Raw genomic sequence first — 25,752 nt, 5'->3', positions numbered from 1 at the left:
ACTCCAAGCAAATCCTCCTAATCTTCACTGCAGTTGCCCATTTATCATTTTTCATACTTCTTCAATCAACTCCAATCTTCAAGCAGTATTTAGAAGCTATCTGATTACCTGCAAGACTTTTCACGTTTAATCTTTTTCTCTTATGTTCATTCTTTTCATTTTCACTCCAGAAATATAGTTTGTAATAAAATACCTCTAACCTTGACAGTCACTGTTCTGCTATCATTCCTGCTAGGTGAACAATCCAACTAAAGAATTGCCACCAAATTTAAACTATACCATAATCAAGAAACCTTCCAGTTTTTCAATTCTATTTTTCATATACTTTTTATTTATGTACATACGTATCACAATACTTTTAGAATTTCTGTATGGGTTTTGCTAACATCTCTATATATTTCTATTGATGTTTAGGGTTACCATTTAAATCACTAGGCTGAGTGAAAGAAAATACATTTATTTCCTTTCCTGCTAAGTTTAAAAATATATATATTTAACATGCCATGTAAGCTTTGAACTCAATACAACTCTCATCTAAGTAATTCTTATAGTTATGATTCCAACAGAAAGCTATGAAAGATACGAAAGTTTAAGCAAAGCACAAAAAATGCACATATAAACATCACACTGTTCTACAGGCCAGTGTAATTCAGACCACGTACCATTGGAAGTATAGCAAATGTCTAACATCTACTGCAGCATACTAGTTTTGTTAAAGGTCTCTGGCCATAAAATACATTTTAATAGTGATTATATATCTCCTTATAGTAATTGTATCATAACATTTTGTTTTTACATAAAACTATATGATGACATTAAACATATTTGGTATAACTAAGTGTACACATAAATAATTTGCTTGAGAGAAGATATATGTTCCAGAACATACAGAAATCTCAGTATTCTTCCTTTAATTCAAAGAGTTTCAGATAAGTGCACTGCTCTTAATTCTAAATTTAGAATTGATTGGAAAGAATTTATGAATCACAGGCATTTCACACCTGAAGGAAAACAAAAAGGTACAACAAGTACAGTACTTTAAAACCTCTGCCATTTTAATTACATACCTCTCCCTATATCCTTAGAAGTTATTTCAGGGTTTTCTAACATTCTATTTCCCAGTTTTCCTGTAAAAATATTCTAAACAAAGGATCTAGCACATCACAATAATATAGCACAGCAACAATGACAGAGGAAAAATCTTAAACTTCAGACTTCCTTACTCTCAGCCTAAGGAATAAGAGGTCAGACAAATTGAAGGGGAAAAAGGGAAGAAGTAAAAATGGTAAATACTAATTAAAAAAAAAAATTTACATTGAAAGTGAAAATAACTGAAGGTCTGCCCCCTAGCTGCTATAAACAATAGCTATATGTCTTAAACACAGCTGTGTTGATATGTACTATAAGAGCATTCCTGCCCTCAGAAATTGCATTCAAAAGCTTGCAACAGAGAATCTAGTTTCACATGGAACTATTTTATATGAGTTTCTTTAAGTGCCAGAGGTTTAAAAAAAAAAAAAAAAAAAAAGCTTAAGCAGTGAGGCAGGAGTTAATCAGAAATAATAAAACCCTTTCCATTGGAAAGTTACCTTATAGCTCAACTGGTTACAGAGGGCATCCATGTTCATATATAAGGGACAATGTAATGACTTTATGTGAAAGAAAAGTTTTGCAGAATGGTAACATTGCTCCCTTCCCCCTTCTTTTAAAGATGTCTTTTCTTAATCATTTTAAATTAGCATATGGTACATAGGTTTATATCAAGAGCTGAAGTGCTCAAAATGTTGTTCATCAGTGAACTAAGATTCTTGTTACTATGAGATGTAATTTAATATTTGCACTTATAGCAGCACAAAAGACAATGCACATATTGAGTTTCACCATTAGTTACTGCAGGCCAGACAGACTTTCTATGTATAAACTATCAAAGCACCACTAAACTTAAACTGAAATGTTAAACGCAGCAACTTAGATGTCTTTAATCAACATCTGCTGAACAGTTTAGATTTTCTATAGCAGCAATGGTAACACAGCTATGCTTTAATATAATTAAATGTCTGAATAGGAAGTAGAAATAATCTGAAGTAGTTCTGTGTTTAAGATAGCTTCTTCTGGTATGAAAGTTACCATTATCCCCCCCCCCCTTTTTTTTTTTTAACATCTTTCACTGAACTTCATTTTCCATATATCTCCTGCTAAAAAAAAAAAATAATAATAATAAAGGTTGGTTTGTATGTTTAACACAGCCTGATTCAAATATTATCAACAGTTTGTTGTGTTTTTTTTTGTGTTTTTTTTTTTTTTAAGTAGTGAAATGATTATATAATAAACCTATGTCACAAAAATGATTTTTCCCAACCCAGTTTTTCATTAGGCCATCAATGCTTGGGATTTATTAATTTCTGTACCCCTAATTATTTATTTGACTTTCTTCTTTATTTTTTTTATTATTATTTTATTGTAAAAGTCTTGATGAAAAGATCCAGGGAGGACTCTCATTGCCCCTTTGGCAATTATAGGAGAATTAATTTTAATATCCTGAATTTGTAGGTCATCTGCTATTGCAAGGTCTGTGACATTGACCTCATACTACACTAAAACTGATAGAGTATTTTGTAATATTTTATTTCCGCAGAATATTTCTTCACTTAATATGCCAGAAGTTTAAAATTTTATCTTAAAGAATTACATAGGAAGGTGGGATGTTTCAGCAACTGCCAGATGCGGTTGCCTCTCCCACAGCTCTAAGCCCTTGTAGTTCCACGTTCACTACTGTTACTACTTGAAGCGTGCACTCTCCTCAGTGTGCAGGTTTGCAAGACACTAAATAAAACCTTCAGAAAAGTGGTGTGTTAGGAGTTTTCAGTTAAGAACAGTTTGAAGTACTGTAGATTACAGTTATATCAAAATGTATGACACTGACTATCGTTGTAGTTTTGTAAGCACTAAAGTTATTACAGGAGTTCATTTTTGCCAGGCTTTCTCCTCAAGAACGTGTATTTAACTTTCACTATAAAAATCTTTCAAAACACTTGAGCAATCCATATTGCTCACTACAAGTCTGACAACACTTCCATTCTCAGTGTCTACCATTCAGAAAATGACACATACTAGTAATGGTCCAGACTTTATGAATGGCTGAATGATGACCAGCTCAATGCCAAAAAACTATCTGACACAAGGAAGAATGTATTCCAGACCTAAGCATATAGAAAGTTTATTTTCTACTTCTCTATTCAGATAATTTTAATGTTAACATTAATACAAAAAGTTAATCATGTAGTCTTTGGGCAGTACTACAATCCATACGTTTCAAGACATAGGTTGAATTGCATTATTTTACCTAAAACAACCATATACAAAAATTACTAACAAAAAGTGCTAACAGTGAAATTCACTGCACACATGAAATATCATGAAAGAAATCATGTTTTATAAATCTAACACTATTTAGCAGAGTAGCTCCCAGGGCTTATTCACTTTGATGATTCCTTTTGCAACTAAATTAGCAAATTCCTGTTTTGTATTACCTTCCTATGTAAGTCTAGATTTTATACTTTGAAGTTCTTCACATTTGTACAACTGTTTACTGTCACATCCACCTCATGACATGCAAAAAGTTCCAAGCTCTCAAAAGTCACGGATTATTTTTTTAAATAAACATTTGAATCAAGCTATTTATAGCTCCCTTGACAGCCATAAGAAAAATCCAGACTTAACCATAGATTAAGATTTTGGGATAGGTCACACCAGGTATTTCACTTGAATTTGAAATCAACTTTTACATACTCTCAGTCCCATCTACCAGCAAACAGCTGCTTTAAGATAAATTGTTTAAAAAAATTGTATGGTCCTTCAACAACTTCTCACCCTCACTCAGGATCAGCAAAAGGCACTACAGAGCACCACATAGAAGTTCCTTTGGTGTACAATCACTTTAGCACGGGATTAAACAGAGCAACAGGGACTCTCAGCCTGTCTGGGGTCATGAAGGGAGATTTCTGCTGTCAAATCAAGGCATCTCTTGTGCAGTAAATATAATGGATCTGATTATTTTTTTTTCTCCTGCATACATAAAGTTTACACTGGCATAATTACCTTTAGTAGATTTACTGCAGATTTATACCTAAGTAAATGGCAAATAGACCGATATTTCTTCCACATATAAAAGACTAAACAATTTTATGCCATTTTTCCTTTTACTTTCCAAGAACTGCTTTACTCCATTCTCTTTATTTCACTTTGATCTTAGCACTGTGCCTGGTTGGGCGTTAAAAATTAAAGTCAGGTGTGCTAGAAGGAAGTGAATTAGATTCAGATTCCATTCTGAAGTTGAATTTATTCTACTCATATTCAAACATACCATTGCTGATTCTACCACCAAGAAATACATACTACTTGGCAACAAGAAAATTATCAAAGCAATCTGACCAAATTGGCACTACTAGCCCTGGCTACATCTGGTAACAATAATATGAAGGCAGAAGTATGAAGATAACAATTCTCATTTATCATTACCATTAAACTTATCTGCATGTGTACTCTTAAGTCTTTGAACTTCATGCTTTCATAATGCCAATAAGAGCTCCACTCAAAGGTGAGGGGTGATGCTTTTCCAAAAGTGATAAAGTATCCAATTTAGTAAGGTATTAGAGTCTCTAGTCACAGATTGCTCAGCCAGAAGGACAGCAACAGGATACCACCAGGAAAGCATGACTGCCGACATCAAGGAGCTCTAACAATGCAGAAATTAAGGTGTTTGGTTGTATTCCAACAAAAGAATAGAAATTTTATATACTACAAAATTGGAAAAACCAACCACTTTTTTTATATTAGGAAATGACTCTCTTTATTTCCAGATATAACAAATGTAGATATATATATATATATATATAAGGTAATAAGATATATATATGTATATAAGGTTAAGCTGCAGATCAACTATAATTGCGAGGAGGTAAGCAAGAGCAGCAGAATTTACTTTCTTTTTTTCAAATAGTCAGGATGGTTTATCGCATTAATAAGTTATTAAACAAGGATACCATTAAGAATATTTCATGCATACTGACAAAAACAATCTCCATCCAAGGCTCTAAATCATACATAAAATGCATCACTTTCAAATCACTCAAGATTTAAAACTGTGTTCTTGTAGCTTTTAGTGTAAATAATTAACAAGCTGATGAATTTATTTTCCTAGGAAGTATTGCATATAAATAACTGACTTGTAATTTTCTAGAAATTGTTAGCTTAAAATATGCTAAAGATGAATAACTAACACTATTAAAAATGTGGTCACAACATGCTTGCAACAGTGTACTATAACCATGATACAGGGTTGTACTGACCATTTATTTAGATTCAAAACTTGTATGTTGCACATAGACAATACTAGTAAAAGTTGAACTGTCCAGTATTTCGTTTTTATATGACAAATCCCAGTATCAATGGCATATTGGTACTAATGTAAATACTAATGTAATATTTTTTTTCTCAGTTTTGTAAACATCATCCTCTTACCCAAGAAGTAAGAAATCGCAGCTTTGAAATAATTCTAACAATAACAAAAAATCTGCCCAAACTAGTAGTTTCACCAGTTGCTCCCTCTATGGATGTAGCAGCAAGAAGTTACGTACAACATTTCCAAATATAACAGCCTGATCGGATGCAGTTCCCAGCTTCACAAATGATTATGTTGAAGGTGAAAGTTTATGCATCCCAAAAGAAAATAAGAGTTAAACATCTCTACCAATATTGCTATAATCAAGTTATGCTGTGTAACAAACTGTGATGTATGGAGTAAAAAAACAGTTGCTTTCAAGTATTACTTGGCAACATATTCCCAGCTTGTCACCTTATATATTCTGAAGCTAGAGCTATGGATTTAACATGCATGTATTTATTCTACCACAGAATAGGTCTAAAATGGTAATCTAGTCCAGCAGGTCTAAAATTTGGACTGTGGTAGTAGTTCCTATATCCAGTTACAACACACACAGAGAAATGGCAGCTGCAGCCTGTTCCTACAGCGTCTTCTGTGTCAGAGAAGGTGAGAAGCCATCCAATCTCCTTCCTCCCTACTACAAATCACTCACCTGCAGCTTGGAGTTTGAAAGAGCATGCAAATACGGCATCCAAGCCTTCGGGGTTTGTGCAAAACTTTGTTCCATGGGGCTACTTTTTGAAGCAACTCATTTTATGTCACTTAAAGGGGACTTATACAAAAGATAGAGAGCGACTCTTTGCTCAACCAGATAATGACAGAACAAGGGGGAATGGTCTTAAACTAAAAGAGGATAGATTTAGATTAGAGATTAGGAGGAAATTCTTCACTCAGGGGTGTGAGGCACTGGAACAGGTTGCCCAGAGAGGTTGTGAATGCCCCATCCCTGGAGGTGTTCAAGGCCAGGTTGTATGAGGCCCTGGGCAACCTGATCTAGTGGGTGATGTCCCTGCCTATGGCAGGGGGATGGAACTAGATGATCTTTAAGGTCCCTTCCAACCCAAGCCATTCTATGATTCTATGAAAATTGTCAAAGATTCTCAAGGTAAACAGCTTGGAGGTATAAAACCCAGCTGAATCTATCACATCAAGATAGCTAGAAAACAGGCCGACACTCAACGATGCAGCTCCAAAAGCCGTGAATCATGTGAATACACACTCAGGGTGGAAAGACAACTGGTCTACATTATCCCAAGGGTGTTTGGTGGCTTATTGCACAGTTCACTCCCTTACCACAACAGAATAGCAAGGGAACCAGGTTACAAGGAAAGGAAGGAACTGACCCAAATTTTCTAGGCACTGAAACTACTTTGTTTTCTTTCTGAAGAACTGAATAGAGTGCTGCAGACCAGGGGGCCCAGAGAGGAGCGTGCTTCCTAGGGGTTAGCACTCCTCAGTCAGCTGCTGAGAATCCAGAAAAAGTCCTGACTGCACTGGGAATACACCACAAAAGAGAAGAGAGAGTGTGGTTGTTGGTACATCTATCTATGCATGTTCAAAAAAACAAGGGTTTTTAAAAAGGAAGAGGAGAACGTACTTAAGAAGGTTTGTTTTTTGTTGTGTTTTTTTTTTCCAGGCCCCTACAGAACATACTACTTTTAGAAATCGAGACACACTCGAGACACACACAGGAACTGGAATTATTTTTAGTGTTTCATATAACATTCATTTTAAATCACCATAGAGTATTAGATGCAATAACTGCTCAGGATCAGGACAATCAGGTGAAGTCTTAAATATTTTCTTATTAATTAGACACAGGTCCTTACCATATTAAATTCACCACAGGATTTGTCCCATACCAATTTGCACCCCAAAAAAAATAAAATAAACCAGCATTTAAAATGCCTCATTTATTTTTTTCTTAAAGATGTAATATTTACCGCTGATTTTTCAATTTCCATTTTGTTAAAACAGTCATCCAATAAATGCCTAAAGATATTTTAGGTGAAAATTGCAAGATAAAGTTTCTCCAGAAAAAAAAAAAAAAAATACTAGCTCATTTTAAGAAATTATCAGAAAATTGTTAGGGAAAAAAAAAACAGTCTACAAATGACTGTTAAATACATCCTTTTCTCTCTGAATATAATTGTCCTGTCACTGTTCTAAGAAAAAAGTCAATAGTATTTAAGTAGCTAATTCATCTCAGTCTTAATAGTGACCTTATTAGCTTTAAGGATCTTTGCCTTTTCTGTTGTAAATTTAATCTAACAGATAGTTATGAAAACTGGTTATTTCATGGTTTGAAGGGCAAGCTGGGAACTGGTGGCCTTTTGGAGAGGCATAGATTAAAAACCTGAGGCCAACAACAAAACCCTGACTTCACTGGAAGTAGGATTCACCCTCAGCAGACAGCATAGCACCCAAACATGTTAGAAAACAGTGGGATCTCTGTCTACTGTAAATTTTTCTCAGGTTTAAATATATATATATTTACCCTCTCGTCATTTTTAATTCCAATCTGTAGACTTCTATTATATTTCTTGGCAAGCTATTTCACAGACAAAAATATTTCTTCTCTTAAGCAACTCTGATTCTTTCTTATTCATTTTAACATATATAAATTGGCAACCTTTTCCTAAATAATTCCTTTGAGTTCTTCTGCAACTTCCAAATATGACAACCTCTGCTTTCTTCTTGCCCAGTCACACTAGATGGAAATTAGCTCTTTCACACTTCAAAAGAAATTTCCTACAACTCAACTGAAAAGCAAATATTACTCTTCACTCAGTTTAAAATTCCCAGCATGCGAGCCGGCTGCTTTCTCACCATGAACAAACTTACAATCTTATTTAAAGATAACTTTGTTAATTAGTATTGACATTTCAGAGCCCAATGGCAGCTTCCTTCCTCACTAATAGCACTGGTGTCACACTAGCTGTATGAAACCGTTATGTAAGTATCTCATTAATCTCAGTTCTACTTTGCAAATGCCATACTGCTTTTGAGAGCATTTCCGTATGTTACATATAATCCAAGTCTTGAACCATTCAATGCCATTCATACGAACGTGTGAAGAACCCTCTCAAAATCAGACAGCATAGCTTGATCAGAACAGAAGGAATACCTTCTGTTATTTAAGGATTCATCTTCAAAATTCTAAATGCATGTGATCTTCACATGAACATTTACTTCTTGCCAAAACGTGATTTCTTGATCTTTCATTTACATACTGTATTTCATCGTATTTTAGATCTCTTACACAAGATGCCTTTTTGTTTATATAACTACGCTTAGAAATCCAATGCATTAATTAGCAATGTATGTAGCTATGGTATTATGCCACTGTGCTAAAAATTGCACAATGTAAGTATACAAGAAAGCATCACTTCAAAGCACTTAAGACTTTTATGGATTCTTGATTTGCCTAAAAGAATCATTCACCTTGGTAAGAATAAAATCGTTCGAGTGAGCTGGGATGCTGCTGAACTCCTGTGAGATAGCTATGTTGTTTTCATAACAAGAGTGGTTCTACGTTAATTTAGAGCTGAGATTGTTTTATATACTGGACTTGAATAAGATTCCTTCTCCCCGCTTGATAATAACCAGACAACTATAAGAAAATTTCATCCAATCAGACATCTATCATTGAAAGGAATGTGGCAGGATATAAATACTGCAGCAAGTATTCTGTAATCTTTTGGTGACGTTTTGTTGAATACAATACACAGAAAAAAAAAATGAAAGGGAATTTTAATGTTCATTCATTGAAAAAGATGGTTGATATTTGAAGATGTAAATGTGCAAGAACATTCTGTGAATTAAAGATTGTTAAGAAAAGGAGGAGGAATTTATTTTATTTTTCTAAAAGTGATACATTTAACTCAGAATTCAAACATTCCAAATTTCTCAGGAACCTTCTGAGAAATACAGACTAACTAGCCTAATTTCACTTTTTAGAAAAATACTAGAAATAACATAAAATTACTTTTATGAAGGAAAAGATACAGCACTACAGGAAAAAACAAACACTAGAAGGATGAACATTGCTGTGCGCACATTTATCAAGATGATGCCAAATTAATCTAATTTCTGTCACTAACATAGTATCAGGCCTTGCAGACATACAAGATGATGTGTATGTGATGCCTTGATCTTATGGGACCTTTGATAGGCTTTCATATGATATTCTCGTAAGTCAACTCAGAAAATGTAGTCAAGATGAAACAATTGTAAAATAAAACTAATTAATGAGTGGAAAACCTAATGAAAACTATTGTCAGAGAGAAGCTTTGAGTGAGACCCTGTCTTCCTTGAGTAAATGAAAAGTGCATTGAGCCCAGTTCTTCAGGAATCCGTTACTGATTTAGTATTCATTTCATTAGAAGGGTGGATGATGAAACAGTGTTTATTAAATATGCAGATTAGAAAGCTAAGAAACTCTGTAAAATACGTAATATGCATCTAACAGGAATTACATTGGTATACTGGATCCCATTGGATGAAGGAGTAGAACATTAAACTTAATATCACTTCTAACATTATTTCTGTGAATCCCACAAGCCAGATTCTGGCAAACATAAATATCTTAACACTCAATCCCAATCCTTCAACCTGAGAACTCATGTTAAAATTGTTTTAAGAAAAGTCACTTTGTCAGTGGCACATTCAGAAACAGCATGAGTTTTGCTCATCCAGGAAAATTCTTGCAGTTTTGCTTTTGTAGAGAAAAGGATTTTCTCTCTTTGTGACTTATTTTTTTCAGCTAATAATTAGTACTTTTTTAGTGGAAGTGAAACAAAACAAAACAAAAAAAAGTTCAGGTTTCCACAGATAGCTTACAAAGGTAGCCAAACTATTATGTTTAACTTTGGGGATTTTAAAATACAGTTGGGATTTTCAAACATGCAAACAAACCAGCTCCTTTGTTACCTCTTAAGAGATTTATATTATTGTTACATGAGTTGTATTAGTTTGACCAACTGCAGTTTGGCTCTGCTTATTGGAAAACTGCATACACCTTGCTTCTTCTAATATTTTCTGACAAATAAATGGAGGCCATCCCGAAGAATAGATGCTTCCCCCTCATATTGGGGATAATTTCTGTAAACTGTAAAACATTTTTGTAGTTTCTGCTACCGCTATTGAAATCTAGTGACTCTTCTGAATTCTTCCAGACATCTGGTACCAAATATTTTCAGCCATTTCATAAATTTTACAGCTGTCATTAATAAAGAGGAGATATGCTTAGACATGGTTAGTATGAGCACATCTCTATGAGGAGATTCAGTCAGTATTTCTTCACTTAATTCAGGGTCCGTGATTTACAATACATACAATGATTCTGATATTCAAAATTTACCACATTTACAGAACTGGCATTAGATAAAACAGCTTGTAGATTTCATAATCTCGTGAAACTTCATTTGAGGAAATCAATGATTTTCCCATACAAATATGATTAGTTTCAAAGAGCTCAGTAGTCAGAGGGGTACAATCCAGTTATTCTCCTTTTGAAGATTTGAAGAAAAGCAGGTCATCAGGGGAAAATTAAAAATGCCAGGCTTCTAGCTTTACTAGTGAATAGTAAATTCATTTCAAAAGGCACTAGATTCAACCACAGACTGGAAAACCTTATGATCATGGATTTCAAGGTCTAAGAACTTATCTAATCTCATTTTAGTCATGGTTTTAGGCTGGATGAACATTCAGGTTCAGCTTCACTAAGCAAACTTACATTAGGTCATTTTTGCAGTGACCTTAGAAGTGTAATGTGTTAAAAAGAAATGAAAGTTTAAGGAAAGTGAAAATGATCACTGTCTCTGATCTTAACGATGTTCTCAGTTACTCAGTATAAAGGCCACGAGCATCCAAAGAGATGCACTTGTTTGATCTGAGTGGGTTTTTTTTGTATTTATTCACCCAGCTTCAGTGTATACCACCTCCAAAGTTTTAGGGGATCAAAGCTGCACTCTGTTACAGAATCACTGGGTATCCATTTTTATTAGAATGCATTGGGATCAATAACAACACCCTGGATGAACATGAACTGATTAAACTACGAAAAAGTCAAACACTGTTTCTGTCAGCAAGGTACTTTCTACATGCTAAGAGCAAATGAAGGAAATTGCTCTCTCTCCCGGACCATTCTGATTTTAGAAGTTTCAATTTCAGTGGTGTTCTCAGCCAGAATTCCTGTGTCAAGTGATAATACTGATGCAAATTTCTAAATACAAGATTAAAAATAATTTGTTTATATTAGTACACTCCCAAACTGACAATATGTAAATTCACTATTTTTGGAAGAAAGTTAACAGTAAGGCATAAATTGTGTTGTACAATTTATTGTAACGAAAACTGGACAACATCACAGTGTGCGCAGTCCAGCCATTCCAAGTACAAATTCCAATTATTACATTAGAGCTAAGACTTTATGACATTTCCTACAAATGCTAATTAGCTGGTAGGTTAGGGCCCTCAGTCATGTAGCACTTCATCAATCACAAAGCTTAAACTATTAAGATGGAAACTATAACACTCTACACCAAAAGTTGTGTTGCAATTCAAATTAGAATATTATATTGGACCCCTTTACATGTTATTCTTTTATAATAACCCCCACAAAAGAATTTCCACAAGTTGTTGTCCTAATATGATCCAGCTCTACATCCTCCATTCTGTTCTTGTCTCAACAGCTACTGTTTTCAACACAAATAAATGTGTGCACACGTATTTAAATATCTCCAAATTCCTAGAGGACAAAACACACCAGTTATAGCCACTGCATGAAAGAGAAAATGTGGGAGCAAAAATGGTTATGAAAGAATCAGCATCCAATTCAGCACTTTTGCCCCTCAATCTACACCTCAGCCATATTCATAGAACTTGTACTTTCTGGTAAGAAATACATAAAGAATTCTGAGGTCTGCCCCTTTGCACGCTAAACTGACAGATATGAGGTGTAAGACTAGCTTTGCCAGGTTAAACAAGGCTATTAAAACAGCATACCCAACTTTACTGGCACTAAAACGAAACAGTGGTGCCAAAGATTCTAAAAGAAAGAAATATTAAGTAGTATTGCACCTCTGACATTGACATAAGTTTATTATTACTCTATGCCAATCTACCTTGATCCAAATCCTCTAAATGCTTGCTGTTCCAGGGTTGGGCCTCCTTTAAGCCTACAAATTATACTAAATAGAGCGGTGTTTTTTTTAATTTGGTTACAAATTACACCAAAATCCCTGCATGGAAGGACAACGCATCATTAGCTCACCCATTACTTTTTCCTGCAACAAGTTGCCTTATGTATGTTCCCATGCCATCCTGTAGGACTCACAAGGGCTGGTTTCTTGCCAATGTTTTTGTTTCCTTCACATCTTAGTTAGGGAGCCTTCCTCAGAAGGCATCCTATCCTGTAAGTAAAACAGCTATCCAAAAAGAAGAAGAAACAATACCATCTTTGAGGAAAGCTTTCCTAGCTTGGGTTTGGTCTCCTTTGTATTTTTCACCATGGCAGATAACAGTAATGTATACAAGAGAAAAAATATAGAATTAAACAATGTATCTTTTTAAGTTACATATTTCTTCCTACTCAGTTTCAGGTTATTACTAACAGAAATAATGTTAAGCACTATATACAAATTATTCCTTCCTCAATGACTTGAATACAACCATTAAAATAAATATTATTTTAGGCTGAGTGAAACACTTCAGGCTGAGTGAAGAGAGATGTAGCCATCTATCCCGCATCAACAAATGAAGGCAGCAAAACAACTGGTTATTCACATGTTCTTAAATCAAAAGTAAAAATACACAGGTAAAATTTGGCCCTGCATAGAAAAAAACAAATGGAGACATATTATAATATTACAAACTGAAGAACCTAATGCCCAGGAGGAACCTAAAAACTAGAAGCAATTCTTTTCACTTTCAAAAGGGCTTTCATGAGAGTAATGTATCAACTGTTACAATGACCTATTGGAAGGTATGTAAAGAAGTTACAATCCACTAGAGGGCCCAACTGTTTCAGCTCCTATAGTCTAGCGTAAAGTCTAGGATGGTCCACATTGCTTTCCACCCACTGCAATCTGCATCTATATGTGCTTTATGAGGACAGATTAATTTCTAAATGTTCCACACACAAATGTCTGGCTGCCATCATTTCAAGTGAAAACAGTAATGGAAGACGTGGCTAAAAGGTCAGAAGACAAGCAAAAACTGGAGAAATAGAAGAGTCACGTGTAATCCAGCAAGACGTAAAGGATTCTGGATGAGATTCATGTAAAGGATAAAGTGACTGCAATCAATATATAGTATATATTTTTCCAACAAAATATACTCTCATATATGGTTGTTATTGGAAAGGTAACCTGTCAAGACTGGGAAGAAAAGAGGTACATCAGAGAACCTTATTCTTAAAACGCAGCATCCACTACTAGACTATTTGAATATCTGTGCAAAATGACCACAAAAATATTACAAAAGAATACTATAGCACTGGGACTTAATACTATACACACTCCAACATATTTTTGAAATAACATGACTGAATGAACAACCTGTCCATGGTCAAAAAGGAGCTATGCTCCTTTAGCCTTTGATAGAACATAAAGACTCTATGAGATATGAATGCCCTGGGTTGCATTAGTTCACATAGTGAGGGTGAACACATCTAGCATTCTTTAATATCAAGGCACTAATGCCTTGACATATCTAGGAAAGCTTGAAAACAGCAGAGAGAGACTCATAGAACATCTTCCCTTCTATATGCAAGCATTATGGTCCTGGGATGAACTTGTACCTACTGCCAAGAATGGTGGGACGCTCAAGAAGGATAACCACGAGAAATCATGATCTTAATAAGCACTGCCAAAATGGGATTGAATACCTAAGCGAATAGATTTTTACTTTTTTCAGCTTTATTTCAAAGCCTGATTTGCACTCGTGACATGCAGAATTTACTATTTTGTGTTTGTACACTAGACACATGAAAAATAAACAGTGAAAACATGCTTTACAGTTCCTTACTCTACATTTTTTATTTAAACAAGAGTGACTAGAGCAAGGCAATGCTTAGATCAATTTTTTCCTCTACTTAAATCACTTGCAAGTGAATTTATCCCCTAACATATTGGAAATAACGCACAAAAAAAACAATGGCCCAAAGCTGAAAATGTGACCTAAAGGTCATTTAAAAATATTTTTTCCAATACGGTATCATTTTCATATTTAAATAAAATGGTGTAATGATGACCTGATAATATTATTTTGGGGTATGCTAACACCTATATGTTGTCATAATGTTATTAAAAATATTTCAGAGAAATTTACACGTAAGTACAACATGATGAATAATGTCAAAGTATGCAAATTAAATTTTTTTTTTGTAATCAATGATTCATTCTTCTATAAGCAAATGCACTATTTAGCCAATAGCAAATAAAATAAAACTGAACTTCCACAGCTCCCTGATGAAGCATATTTACCAGGATAAAAACCTCCGAAATATTCAGATGCCAATCCTAATCTTAAAGAATAATTTAGTGCTCTCATTTTGCACTTAGTTATTAGCAGGATTTATCACATGGTAGACCAGAGCTCACTAGGCTATAATGTGTTTAATCCAGGGTTTAGTGAGCAGAGATAGCATAACTTGAGTGTGATTATTTTCAATAAGAAGTCAGATGCAAAAGCAGCAAGACCATCTGTAAGCCCTAATAAAATAGCCATGGTGTGTTAAAAACAGAAAAAAGCACCCTGTTGCATATTACTGAGTCCATAGCCAAGACAGACAATGACTACAGCTCTGTGATAGATCATTATTCATCACACAATTTTGATCACTGAATCCAAATCCCTCCTCCTGATCTAAATACAAGACCAATTGTAAATTCTTGGTTTGATTAAAAAACACAAACCATAAGAAAAGATGCATTATTTTCTGCAAAATTCTGAAGTGATGTCCAAAATTAAACAGCATTCAGCACAACAAAAAAAAGGCTTAATATTTGCTATTTTTCATTATCATCAGCATTGCTAAAAATGCAAATATTCAGAGGGAGATTCCGGAACAAGATTAAATTGGATGGGTACCTAAGGCCTTCTCTGTTTCTGAAAAATAAGGACTTGGCTTTATTAAACTCATGTATTTAGCCAAACGCAGACAGAAGTACAGATAAAGAATGTGAACCCTAGGTGAGTCATGGAGGAAAACCACCATAACATTGTAGAATAATACATGTATCTATCATCATCATTGCTAATAAAGAAAAGTTTGGGTTACTCTCAGGCATGAACTACCTACATAGTAATAGACAATACGGAGTAGGCATTGTTTAATTGACTGAAAATGGCAGGAGGAAGTAGTAGTAAAATACATTTGATCCCAGGAACTATTTCTCCATTCATGCTCTCAAGTGCATCTGTACATAATAACGTGATGCACACAATACACTCAGTACCTACTTTCTAGCATACACGTTTTTGTGAGCCTAAGAAAAAGAATATGGTAAGTACTCTATGACTGTATGCAGAACCCATGCAGACCTACGTTCACAGGAAAGTTCAGCCCCCACAACTCCACCACCAAGTAGAAACTGTAATGATTAAATCCAACATCCCAAATAGAGTAAATGCAATTAGCTCAGTCTGTGGAAAACTAGAAATAAGACTAATAAGGTTGTCTGGAGAGAGCCTCCATTCTTAATGTCTATAGCTTATCGGGCATAGGAAAAGCAGAAAATTTACTTAATTTCAGTTTCCTTTTCCACTTCCTTCCCTCCCTCTCCACCAAAATGTCTTTAAAGAAAAATGCAGTATACTAATCTTTTAGTAGTCCCACACATTTTACTTGAATTATCTGGAAAGAGTAGTATTCAATGTTAGTAAGGATAACAGAATCCCTCACAGTGAGGAGTAGGTTTTGTCAGAATTGTTAGGACTTTCATTTAACTCCAAGAATTCTGTGCAAACTGCGGAACATAATATTTTTGTAATACAATTAAAATATAACACTGTAGAAACAATCCCATGGAAGATAACACATCTATATCATAGAACTATTATAGACATACTCCACGCTTTTTTAATATTTTAAAGGTAATATGCTCTAAGAAGTGCATTTCCTTTATATGTGTCTCAGAAATTTTACAACATATCCTTTCATCAATGATCTTACCTTTTTTTGAAGGACATTAATTTTCCTTTCTTTTACTTCCAACATGTCTTTCATATCTCGAATCTCCCCAGCTAGGGTTCCTTTCTCTTCTGTGAGGTCTTGAAGTTGTTTTGTTTTCTTATTGAGAAACGTTTCTTTTTCTTCCAATCGTAACCGCAAGGCATCAACCTACAGTAAGTAAATGAAACGCATTTAGGTGTTAGTAAGGATGAACAACATTTTATTTATTTTACTTACTTTTTGTGTCACCTAGGAAACTTTTTTTTTTAAAATGTAGATTTTCCACCTGTATCTCAGACCAAAGGGATACTTTTAGTTGTTAAAATGAAATTAAAAATGTTGTGGTTTAACCCGGCTGGCAGCTAAACACCACACAGCCGTTCGCTCACCCTCCCCCCTCCCTCTCTGGGATGGGGGAGAGAAACGGGAAAGTGAAGCCGGTGAGTTGAGATAAAGACAGTTTATTAAGACAGGAAAATAATAATAACAATAATAATAATAATAGTATTAATAATAATAATGTGTAAGAAAACAAGTGATGCACAATGCAATTGCTCACCACCTGCTGACCGATGCCCAGCCTATCCCCGAGCAGCCGTCCCCCCACCCCGGCCAGCCACCCCTATGTATTGTTTAGCATGACGTCAGATGGTATGGAATACCCCTTTGGCCAGTTTGGGTCAGCTGTCCTGGGTCTGTCCCCTCCCAGCTCCTGCTGCACCCCCAGCCTGCTCGCTGGCAGGACAGAGCGAGAAGCTGAAAAGTCCTTGGCCTGGTGTAAACACTGCTCTGCAACAATTAAAACATCAGCATGTTATCAGCGCTCTTCTCATCCTAATCCAAAACATAGCACCCTACCAGCTACTATGAGGAGAATTAACTCTGCCCTAACTGGAACCAGGACAAAAAAATAAGGCAGCTTTAGCACCAAAGCATAAACAGAATAAAGTAGAAGAGTCAAAGCTTTAAACATGACACTAAGAGAGTCCAGTCTTGACATATGCATATATGACACACAAAAAAAAAATAAAAAATCTTGACCTATTAAATATATAATTCGTTGAAAATAGCGCTCTGCATCTTCTTTTCAATTTAACTGTTAAAGCCATGAGGTGGCTCAATACTACAGTCAGTACACAGATTTGGACATATATCAGAAACAGAACTATTTAACAAAGAGACAGCAAATGGGTAAATGATAAGGCTTTTCACTTTTCTCCAGTGTATCTCTCATAAGTCTCTTAATAAATGGGTCTTATTGTACTTTTCTACAGTAAGCACAATTTTCTATTACATAAAACAATGAATATTTCAAAGATTTTCATACACAGAAGTGTCTTAATAGAGAACCTCACCTAACTGTTCTGCATTACATGACTGCTTTTTATCTGCCTTTAGAAACTCTACAAAGTTCCAAAAGAAAAAGAAAACTCGCAAGTTGAACAAGCATTTTAATGGCCCAGAAAGTACATGTAATATCCTTTGTTTTCTCATTTCCTGCTGTATAAATGCTCAAGGACGCAACTTTATAATTCTCTTAATGCAATTCCAACAGTTCTCAAATTGAGGTCAGGCAAATAGTTGCTGGTGTCTGGAAAAAATCCATAGATCACTTGATGCTGACTACTATTTGCATATAGTTGTTTCTATAAGCAGCTCTACTGCTAACAGCAATTAAAAAGCCTTGATAACTCATAAAAGCATTTAGAAATTAGGAATAAAAATAGTTGACTCTCCTCCACAACAAACAAGGGGGGGGGGAAGCAGCAGCCACGTTCAGGGACAGTAGCATAATTATCAAAGAAAAAAAGCAAGGAATGGAGGAAAATCAACAGGACACCTGCTCAAGGAACTGGAAAAGGACAGGGCCAAAGCAGTAGGGATAAGGATCCAGGAGCACAAGAATGGAAATGACAAATAGGGGCCAAAACAAAGACAGGAAAGTTTAATTTTCCTCAAGTAAATTTAACAATCCTACTTCACAGATGCAAATCCCTTGTGCCTTTTTAGTAATGCCTTTCTACATAACCAATGCCTAGAGTAGTTATCATAGAGTACATTATAATCCCAAATGGAAAAATGTGCTATTTTGCACACTGTGAAGAGTAGAGGAAGTGGTCACTGTCAAGGTGCTCACTGGTACAATCTTTGAGAACATCTAACACATTAGTCCAAATATTAGCTCTCAAGTTTCAAGAAAGTTTCAAAGTCAGAGATTTTGTCACAGTTTCCTTAAGTTAAAATATCATAATGGAATTCCATGCCTGTAAAGCACATACTTGAATGCTTACAAAGATGCTATGGTGCAGTGAAAGCGAAACCACAAGGTGAAACTGCAGCAGAAAAGCAGAGCTAGAAAATGAAATTTTGTAAGTTTAAATGGTGCAGCTTTTTATATAGTAGAGAAGAATAAAATGAATAGAAGAATAAAATGAATAGAATAAAATGAATGAATCCTGTCTTAATTCAAGAATCTAAAGATCCAGACTTGAGCTGACAGTAGAATATAGGGGATCCAAAATATGATGCATGTAATCTATGCTGACCTTGATAATTAGTAAAATGGGAAGTTCTACATTTCACTGAAATGGAGAGACCACCTAATATTATTACTCAAAGAATTCTTTAGAAAGTATGTGCAAAGGCAAGCTAAATTACACTGACAAATAATACAGAATTGTAAACAAAAGAGAACCGAAATTAAACTGAACTGGAATATCTCCAAGTTATCGTGTTCCCCCTCCCCTGCCACTAGCATATTTTAGGCTAAACAAAGATACTGAAGCATATTTTAAGCTAAACTCACTAATGCCAAAGAATTACCTACCACCTAAATTCTACTATTAATACTTTTGATATAAAAGGCATTTTTGTAATGAAAAAGTAGACATCTCAATTCATTACACCTAAACAGTATGTTTAGGTTTAACTATTGGTACTGTAAGAGTTGCACCTTACATGCATTGGTCCCTTCAATGAGCACTTCAGCTAGATCATACCTGCTTGCACATACTGGTTCAAACAACACACCATAGAACACTGGGTGGGGAAACTTTGGAGGAAAAAAAAAATCATTATGTAAGAAGTTTTTAAAGACCAAGAGGTTTTTGTTGTTGCTGTTGTTTTATGTGATCCTCATTATTGAAAACTGTTTTGTAAATAAAATAATTAATACAAGAAAATACGGTATACCCAAGAAAGTTAGGATAATTTAGCAAATAATTGCACATGCAATCTGTTATCTTTAAACAGAACAACAAAACCAATCCATTCCTAGCATTAAGCACTCTGGATTCCATTTTGCATTCCTTGTGCAGCCTCTAACTCCCAAATTCAAGCCTAGGTTACAGAGACTTTATTCTTAGTGAAGTATTTCAGTTTTCCAGAAGGCTGGTTAACACATTGAAACTTCCAGTCCAGGAGAGGAGATACTAAAAATACTGTTATAGACCTACTTCCCTATTTGCACTTTGGCTCCACCCGGAGCGAGAAAGCCACAATGCAGCACAGAAAGCACAGAGGGGCAGCATGGGAATGGAGAACATTAGCAAGGTTTACAAGCCTTTAGCACAGCACCATCATTTTATGAAAAGTAGAGATAAAACTCTATAAAAACTAAGATAAAAACAGTGCAATCATTTGTCATTACAAAGACAGATCTCCTTGAACAGAGGCCATTTGTCTGATACTGTTTTCATCTACAGCACTGAAACCAGGAGGTGTTCACATTAAGTAGATCCATACAGGCTTGTTTTGGCTGCCAGGTACACCATTGAGAAGTTTGGACTGAAAATATATGATGTAGCAGTCTAAAATAATTCACCATCTAGCCAGAGCTGCAGGAAGTAAGGCAAGTGTGAAATTTTAGATTCACTAATCCAAATTTCAAACATACAGATGTCAAAAAATAAAGAATTAGGGTTTAAAATTTACATTACCTAAAAATTCACAAAGTTTATTCATAGTAAAAAGCTAGATGGAAGTAACCAAAGGGATATAAGTGTTAGTCTTGCATCTTTAAGTTGTACAGTTAGAACCGTTCAAGTCACATGCAGTAAGCGCTATTTTTTCTAGTTAATCAAGATGCCTCAGGGGAGCCAGGAGAGGTTCAGGTTGGAAATTAGGAGAAATTTCTTCTCAGAAGGAGTAGTCAGGCATTGGAATGGGTTGCCCACAGAGGTAGTGGTGTCACCGTCCCTGGGGGTGTTTAAGGAAAGTTTGGACCTGGTGCTAAGGGACATAGTTTAGTGGGGGACATTGGTAGTAGGATGATGGTTGGACAAGATGATCTTGGAGGTCTTTTCCAACCTTAATGATTATATGATTCTATGAACAGAATATATTTAAGTACAAAATAATCAACAGATATCTGATTTATTTTTATTTATATTCTGAGTTTTCTAATGCTAAATTTCTTCTGCGCAGAAGTCTTTGCAACGCCACTTTAAAACTTGGTTTGGGACTAATTTAGATGATCTATTGGATCTTGAAATGCATGTTCTTCCTGCTCTTAAAATGGCTCATTGCTGTTCTATACACTGGGAAAAAAAAAAAAAGAAAAAAAGATTTATACTCTACTGGATTTAGTTTATTTTTATAATAGGGTCTTGCAGTTAGTAAGCAGTGTGCAGTATTAGATTCAAACATAATTCTTTGACTATGAAAAATGGTTGTAGCAGCTAACAGCGAAAGACCTCATCTGAAACTTTTTTTTTTTTTTTGAAATATTTAATCACTTATTTGCTGCATGTCTTTAAGCAATCCTGTAAGTCAAATCACAAAAATCTCACTTGCACCTTTAAGCTGCAGCTCAGAAGCTCAGCCTAGCATTGCAGCAGGAGCTCCAGAAGAGGAGGAAACACTGCAGGTTTCATTTGCCAACTGCCACTAAGCATCAGTTTTATACTTTAATTTAAAGGTTGTTGAAGGTGATTAGAACCACTGGTAAACAAAGCACTGACACTGTTTCCCTGGGGAGTGGGATAACACAGTAGCTTGCACCCATGCAAGATATAGTTCTGTTCTGCATGCCTGAATGGCACTTCCCAAGCCAAAAGCCTTTTCCTCTGTGTGCATCCATTCCCCACTCTGAGGGCTCAGCAGACAGTTCTTGCTGCTCTTCACACATTTATTCACAACACGTCCTGTCACAACTGCTCAGTAAATTAAACTCAGAAATCAGGATTTTAGCTATCAAAACATGGGAGACCCACAAGGAGGGGTGAGAGGATAAAAAAGCAGATGGCTCTGAAGCCCATGTCGAAAACCTGCTTATGGGAAAGGGGAGCAGAGCCCCATCCACTCCAGTTCCTCAGGCCCGATTCTGCCTTACACAGCTGGTAATTAAACAGCACATGACTGGACCTTCCTGCATTTCCTTTCACCACTAGGCAGCTCGTAACATGACTGAAGTTATTTCTATTCCCTAAACAGAAGTGAATTCAACCCTGAGGGAGGAGAGAAGGTGCTTGGTGGTTTTCCTTACTAGCAAACAGAAATGTATACGGGACTCCGCAATCTCCATCTTTTCTTTCCCTGGTTAGCCTTCTGGCCAGCCACACAAAAACCTTTAGGTTAGCACATGGGTTGTGCCACAGAGGATCAGGCACCTAGTGCTTCAGTGTTGTCTGGACCAAAGCTAAACACAGAAATGGACTGTTTTCACATTAACACCATAAACAGATTACTTCACACACATTTATGTAAGTAGTTTACACCTCTGATCAATTCTTCCAGGTCAATAACATTATTTAAAAAAAATCTGAATGAATTAAAATGAATAAATACTCATGTCTTTAAGGTAAATTGAACTCTTCCATAAGGAGTTGCTCAGACTTAAGATTTGCATACATGCAGATGTAAGAGGTAAAATCCTGCCTAGAACCCCAATTTTCACAAGAGATTGTTGTTACTATAAAGCAATGACAGTTTTCATTTAATAATTCATTCCTAGCCTTGGTAGCTTCAAATAAAACTGCATTCACACACCTTTGGTTGCACCAAGGAAAACATTCTAAAAGAGCTGAAACAAAGACTCTCGATCCCAGAAACCCCCCTTCAAACAGGAACAGTGCAAGTGCTGGGAAGGAAAGAGTATAGAGTGAGCAACCACAGCCCAAGGTGGAAGATCCTCCACTTCAGTCCCAGCATTTCCTGCTCCCACTCCTATCTCTGGCAGCTGAGAGCTTCTGGCCGCTGCAGAAGCACTGTTCACCATGATGTCATCTCCAAGCCACAGAAAAATGCAATGTCATACTTGGAAGATTGTCTTATTTCCCAGCCCTTTCCAAATGAATCACAGATCAGAAAATGCTCAATCTTCTGTTCCAGCTGGAGTTCGAGTTCCAAAGAATTAGGAGAAAATTCCTTCCTAAAGGAATTTCTCCCACCTGGTGAAACAAATGTTTCTCAGATATGATGAGAGGCTACTGACCTGGGTTGTTGACACAGCATTTCACGTTTCAGTCTGGATCACAGAGATTCAGACTCATCTTTTGTAAACCATACATTTTCCTACTTTTTTGCTGTTGTTTTTAAGACTGTATCCTATTTGATGCTCCCTCTTTTCCACTCTTTCAAAAAATATTTGTTGAATATTTTTTGTTGAGAGTTGAAAAAATATTTCATCTCTCTCCCAGCCAAAAACTACCAAAAGCCAAGTCCACACAAGAGCTCAAATTAAAACCTCTTACGGCTGGACTTCATAATCTTAGAGGTCTTTTCCAACCCAAATGATTCTATGATTCTAACATCAGAAAAGGAGAATATTCTGCTCACAGCACGGTTTTCTACCTGTGTCATCCTTTTCTCCTTGAAAGTACAGGGTACAGCACTATCTCCGGTCTGTCTTCCCAGAAGCTACTTGTTGTAGAGCTAATATTAGATTGTGGCCTGACACCAGTGTTGGGAAGAAAAAAAAAATATCTGCCAAGTACAACTATACTTTCTTAGTCACCATCAACCAGCAGTCAGACATCTTGAAACTGATACAGCAGAATACCAACCCAAAAAGGCCACCTACACAATGAAGCCCAGGTATTTTGATAGAATAGGTATAACTTCTCCCAAACTAGCACACACAGTGAGGAGCCATTCTGAAATCAGTGTTCTACGCAAGTTTTCAGAAGGCCAGAAGTTTGAGACAGTGGCAGCTTGGGAGAGTGAGTAGGCAACTCATACTGTGTGTGGTCTTAGGTGTACAGATTTATTTTCTATTCACAGGAATGCAATGTGGAGGTTTACAAGAACATTGGTTATGTCAGTCATTTTCTGCTTCCCTACATTCTCCTTTCTGTCTCCAGTAATCACGAACCAAGACTTTCACATTTCTCATAATGTGAAATAAAACTACCTCAGCTCGAACTGCATGCAACCTTTTACTACACAGTATCTCTTTGGTGCTAAGCAGTGGCATCATTTCATAAGCGAAATACAAGCCTCCAGATGGTGTAAAATAGAAAAGCTGTTAAGTCAGCTCTCCTCATCTTGTGGAAGACAAGAAGCAAAAATTACTACTTTGTTTACAGCCAGGATGGATTTGCCCATATCAGAAATTATTTTTGGGAGATGTGATTTCACCGTACCATTTTCAGGGAAAAGATAATGAGGCAATGAATATTCTAAATAGAGCATGCCAGTATACTATGAGAAATGTCTGCTGCTTTGTTACTCCTCCTTTTACATCTATGGCATTTTAAACGATCTGAAAGGAAATTAAATATAGATCATTTTACAACATCATATATATATATATTTTATATTTGAAAGGATAAGGATTTTTGGTACACAAAAATTCTCTCTTTGGCTTTTCACTCAACACTGTGTAATTTTAAGAGTCCTTCACTTATTTTTCCCAAGCTCTGGCAGTACATTTACTAGTAAAACTTGGCAATCTGAAGAATACCATCATTTTCCAGGAAAGTAAAGCCAAACCAGACCTGATAGCTAGCACATAAACCATTTCAAAGACCTCTGTCCAAGTAAATTGCTTTTCAATTTTGTCTAAGTTGTTTTTCCTCAGCAACTACCTATTTCAACTATTTAATACAATAAACTCTGTCACTTGCTCTGGAAATATACAACACTTCACAAAAATCCAAAATTGGGCTATCCTAAAGAAAAGTTCATGTAAGTGGCAAAAATTGCCAAATTCAAAGTCAAACTTTATAAATCTTCATGTGATCACCTGCCACTCATGACCAGCTCCAGTAGTGACGTTTATTTCTTGAAGTCCCTTACTGTTAACTGTTTAACTTACATGCCATAGTATACATATCATTTATGAAAGTGGTTTTGGTGTTATGGAGCTCCACGTGGAAGTAAAATGTGAAGAAGCACTACTGTGTTTCGCTGTTTATTATTATTTACTGTACCAGCATAAATTAATACATTTAGAGCAAAGTATTTTTTTTAATTTTTTAAAAGTAATTCTGACGTTACTAGTCAAGCATTAAACATAAGGTAGTACCATCCCTTGGGTAACAGAAGGCAAACTAGCACCCATTGTCTTTCTCCCTCCTAATCCCACTTCTGTTCCAGCACACGCTGCAGTCAGTATGTGCCACTGCATCCAGGAACCAGTTTTCTGACCTTTTGTACTATTATTCTCTCCCTTCCTGATGACCACTACAGGCTCCACAAGGTTGCTGACACTTTCCTGTACTACTACTTGTTACCTTAGTGTATTATGCAACCTTTTTTTTTTTTTTTTTTCCTTCTTCCATCCTTTGGAACCATTTCAGTTAATCAAAGAACCAAACTATTAAACATCTTCATGCCTGTACTTATTCATCCATATTTACACATGACATTAAGAACTGGCAAAAGGACAGGGATGTAAAGCAGCTGAGTACCTTCCAGCTGATCTAAATAAAGAGTGAGCAACATAAGAGGGTGTGAGCAACACAAGAAGATGATGCCTGTTCACATCAGAACAATTTCATGCTATCTCATACTACTATCCCCATAGAATCACCATCACAAGCTCTTTCAATCTCTACATGAAAGGAAGGGAGAACCACATGATGGCACAACGCATCCAATGCACTTACTCTATTTACACCTCAAAAGATGGCATCTATATGTTCCACAAAGATCCCAGCCTCTCTCCCTAACGGCTTAGCCAGCCAGT

At 35.8% G+C, this 25,752-nt stretch overlaps 1 protein-coding gene across 21 annotated transcripts in view; it reads right to left on the bottom strand.

Moving 5' to 3' along the window:
- Positions 1-25,752, bottom strand: part of ERC2 (ELKS/RAB6-interacting/CAST family member 2) — a 523,782-nt gene that overhangs the window by 332,266 nt on the left and 165,764 nt on the right. For all 21 annotated transcript variants that reach the window (XR_010834045.1, XM_048047550.2, XM_048047548.2 and 18 more), the window contains one exon: positions 16,623-16,790. Coding sequence is in view for 20 of the 21 variants with exons in the window: in XM_048047550.2 (XP_047903507.2) it covers positions 16,623-16,790 (168 nt within the window). In the remaining variant the exon portion in view is untranslated. The remainder of the gene's footprint in view (positions 1-16,622; positions 16,791-25,752) is intronic.

This window comes from Anser cygnoides, chromosome 10, assembly GCF_040182565.1.
Source record: "Anser cygnoides isolate HZ-2024a breed goose chromosome 10, Taihu_goose_T2T_genome, whole genome shotgun sequence".
In the NCBI taxonomy this organism is placed as follows: domain Eukaryota; kingdom Metazoa; phylum Chordata; class Aves; order Anseriformes; family Anatidae; genus Anser; species Anser cygnoides.
Note: the sequence above shows the minus strand (reverse complement) of the source record. Positions and strands in the feature narration are given on the sequence as shown.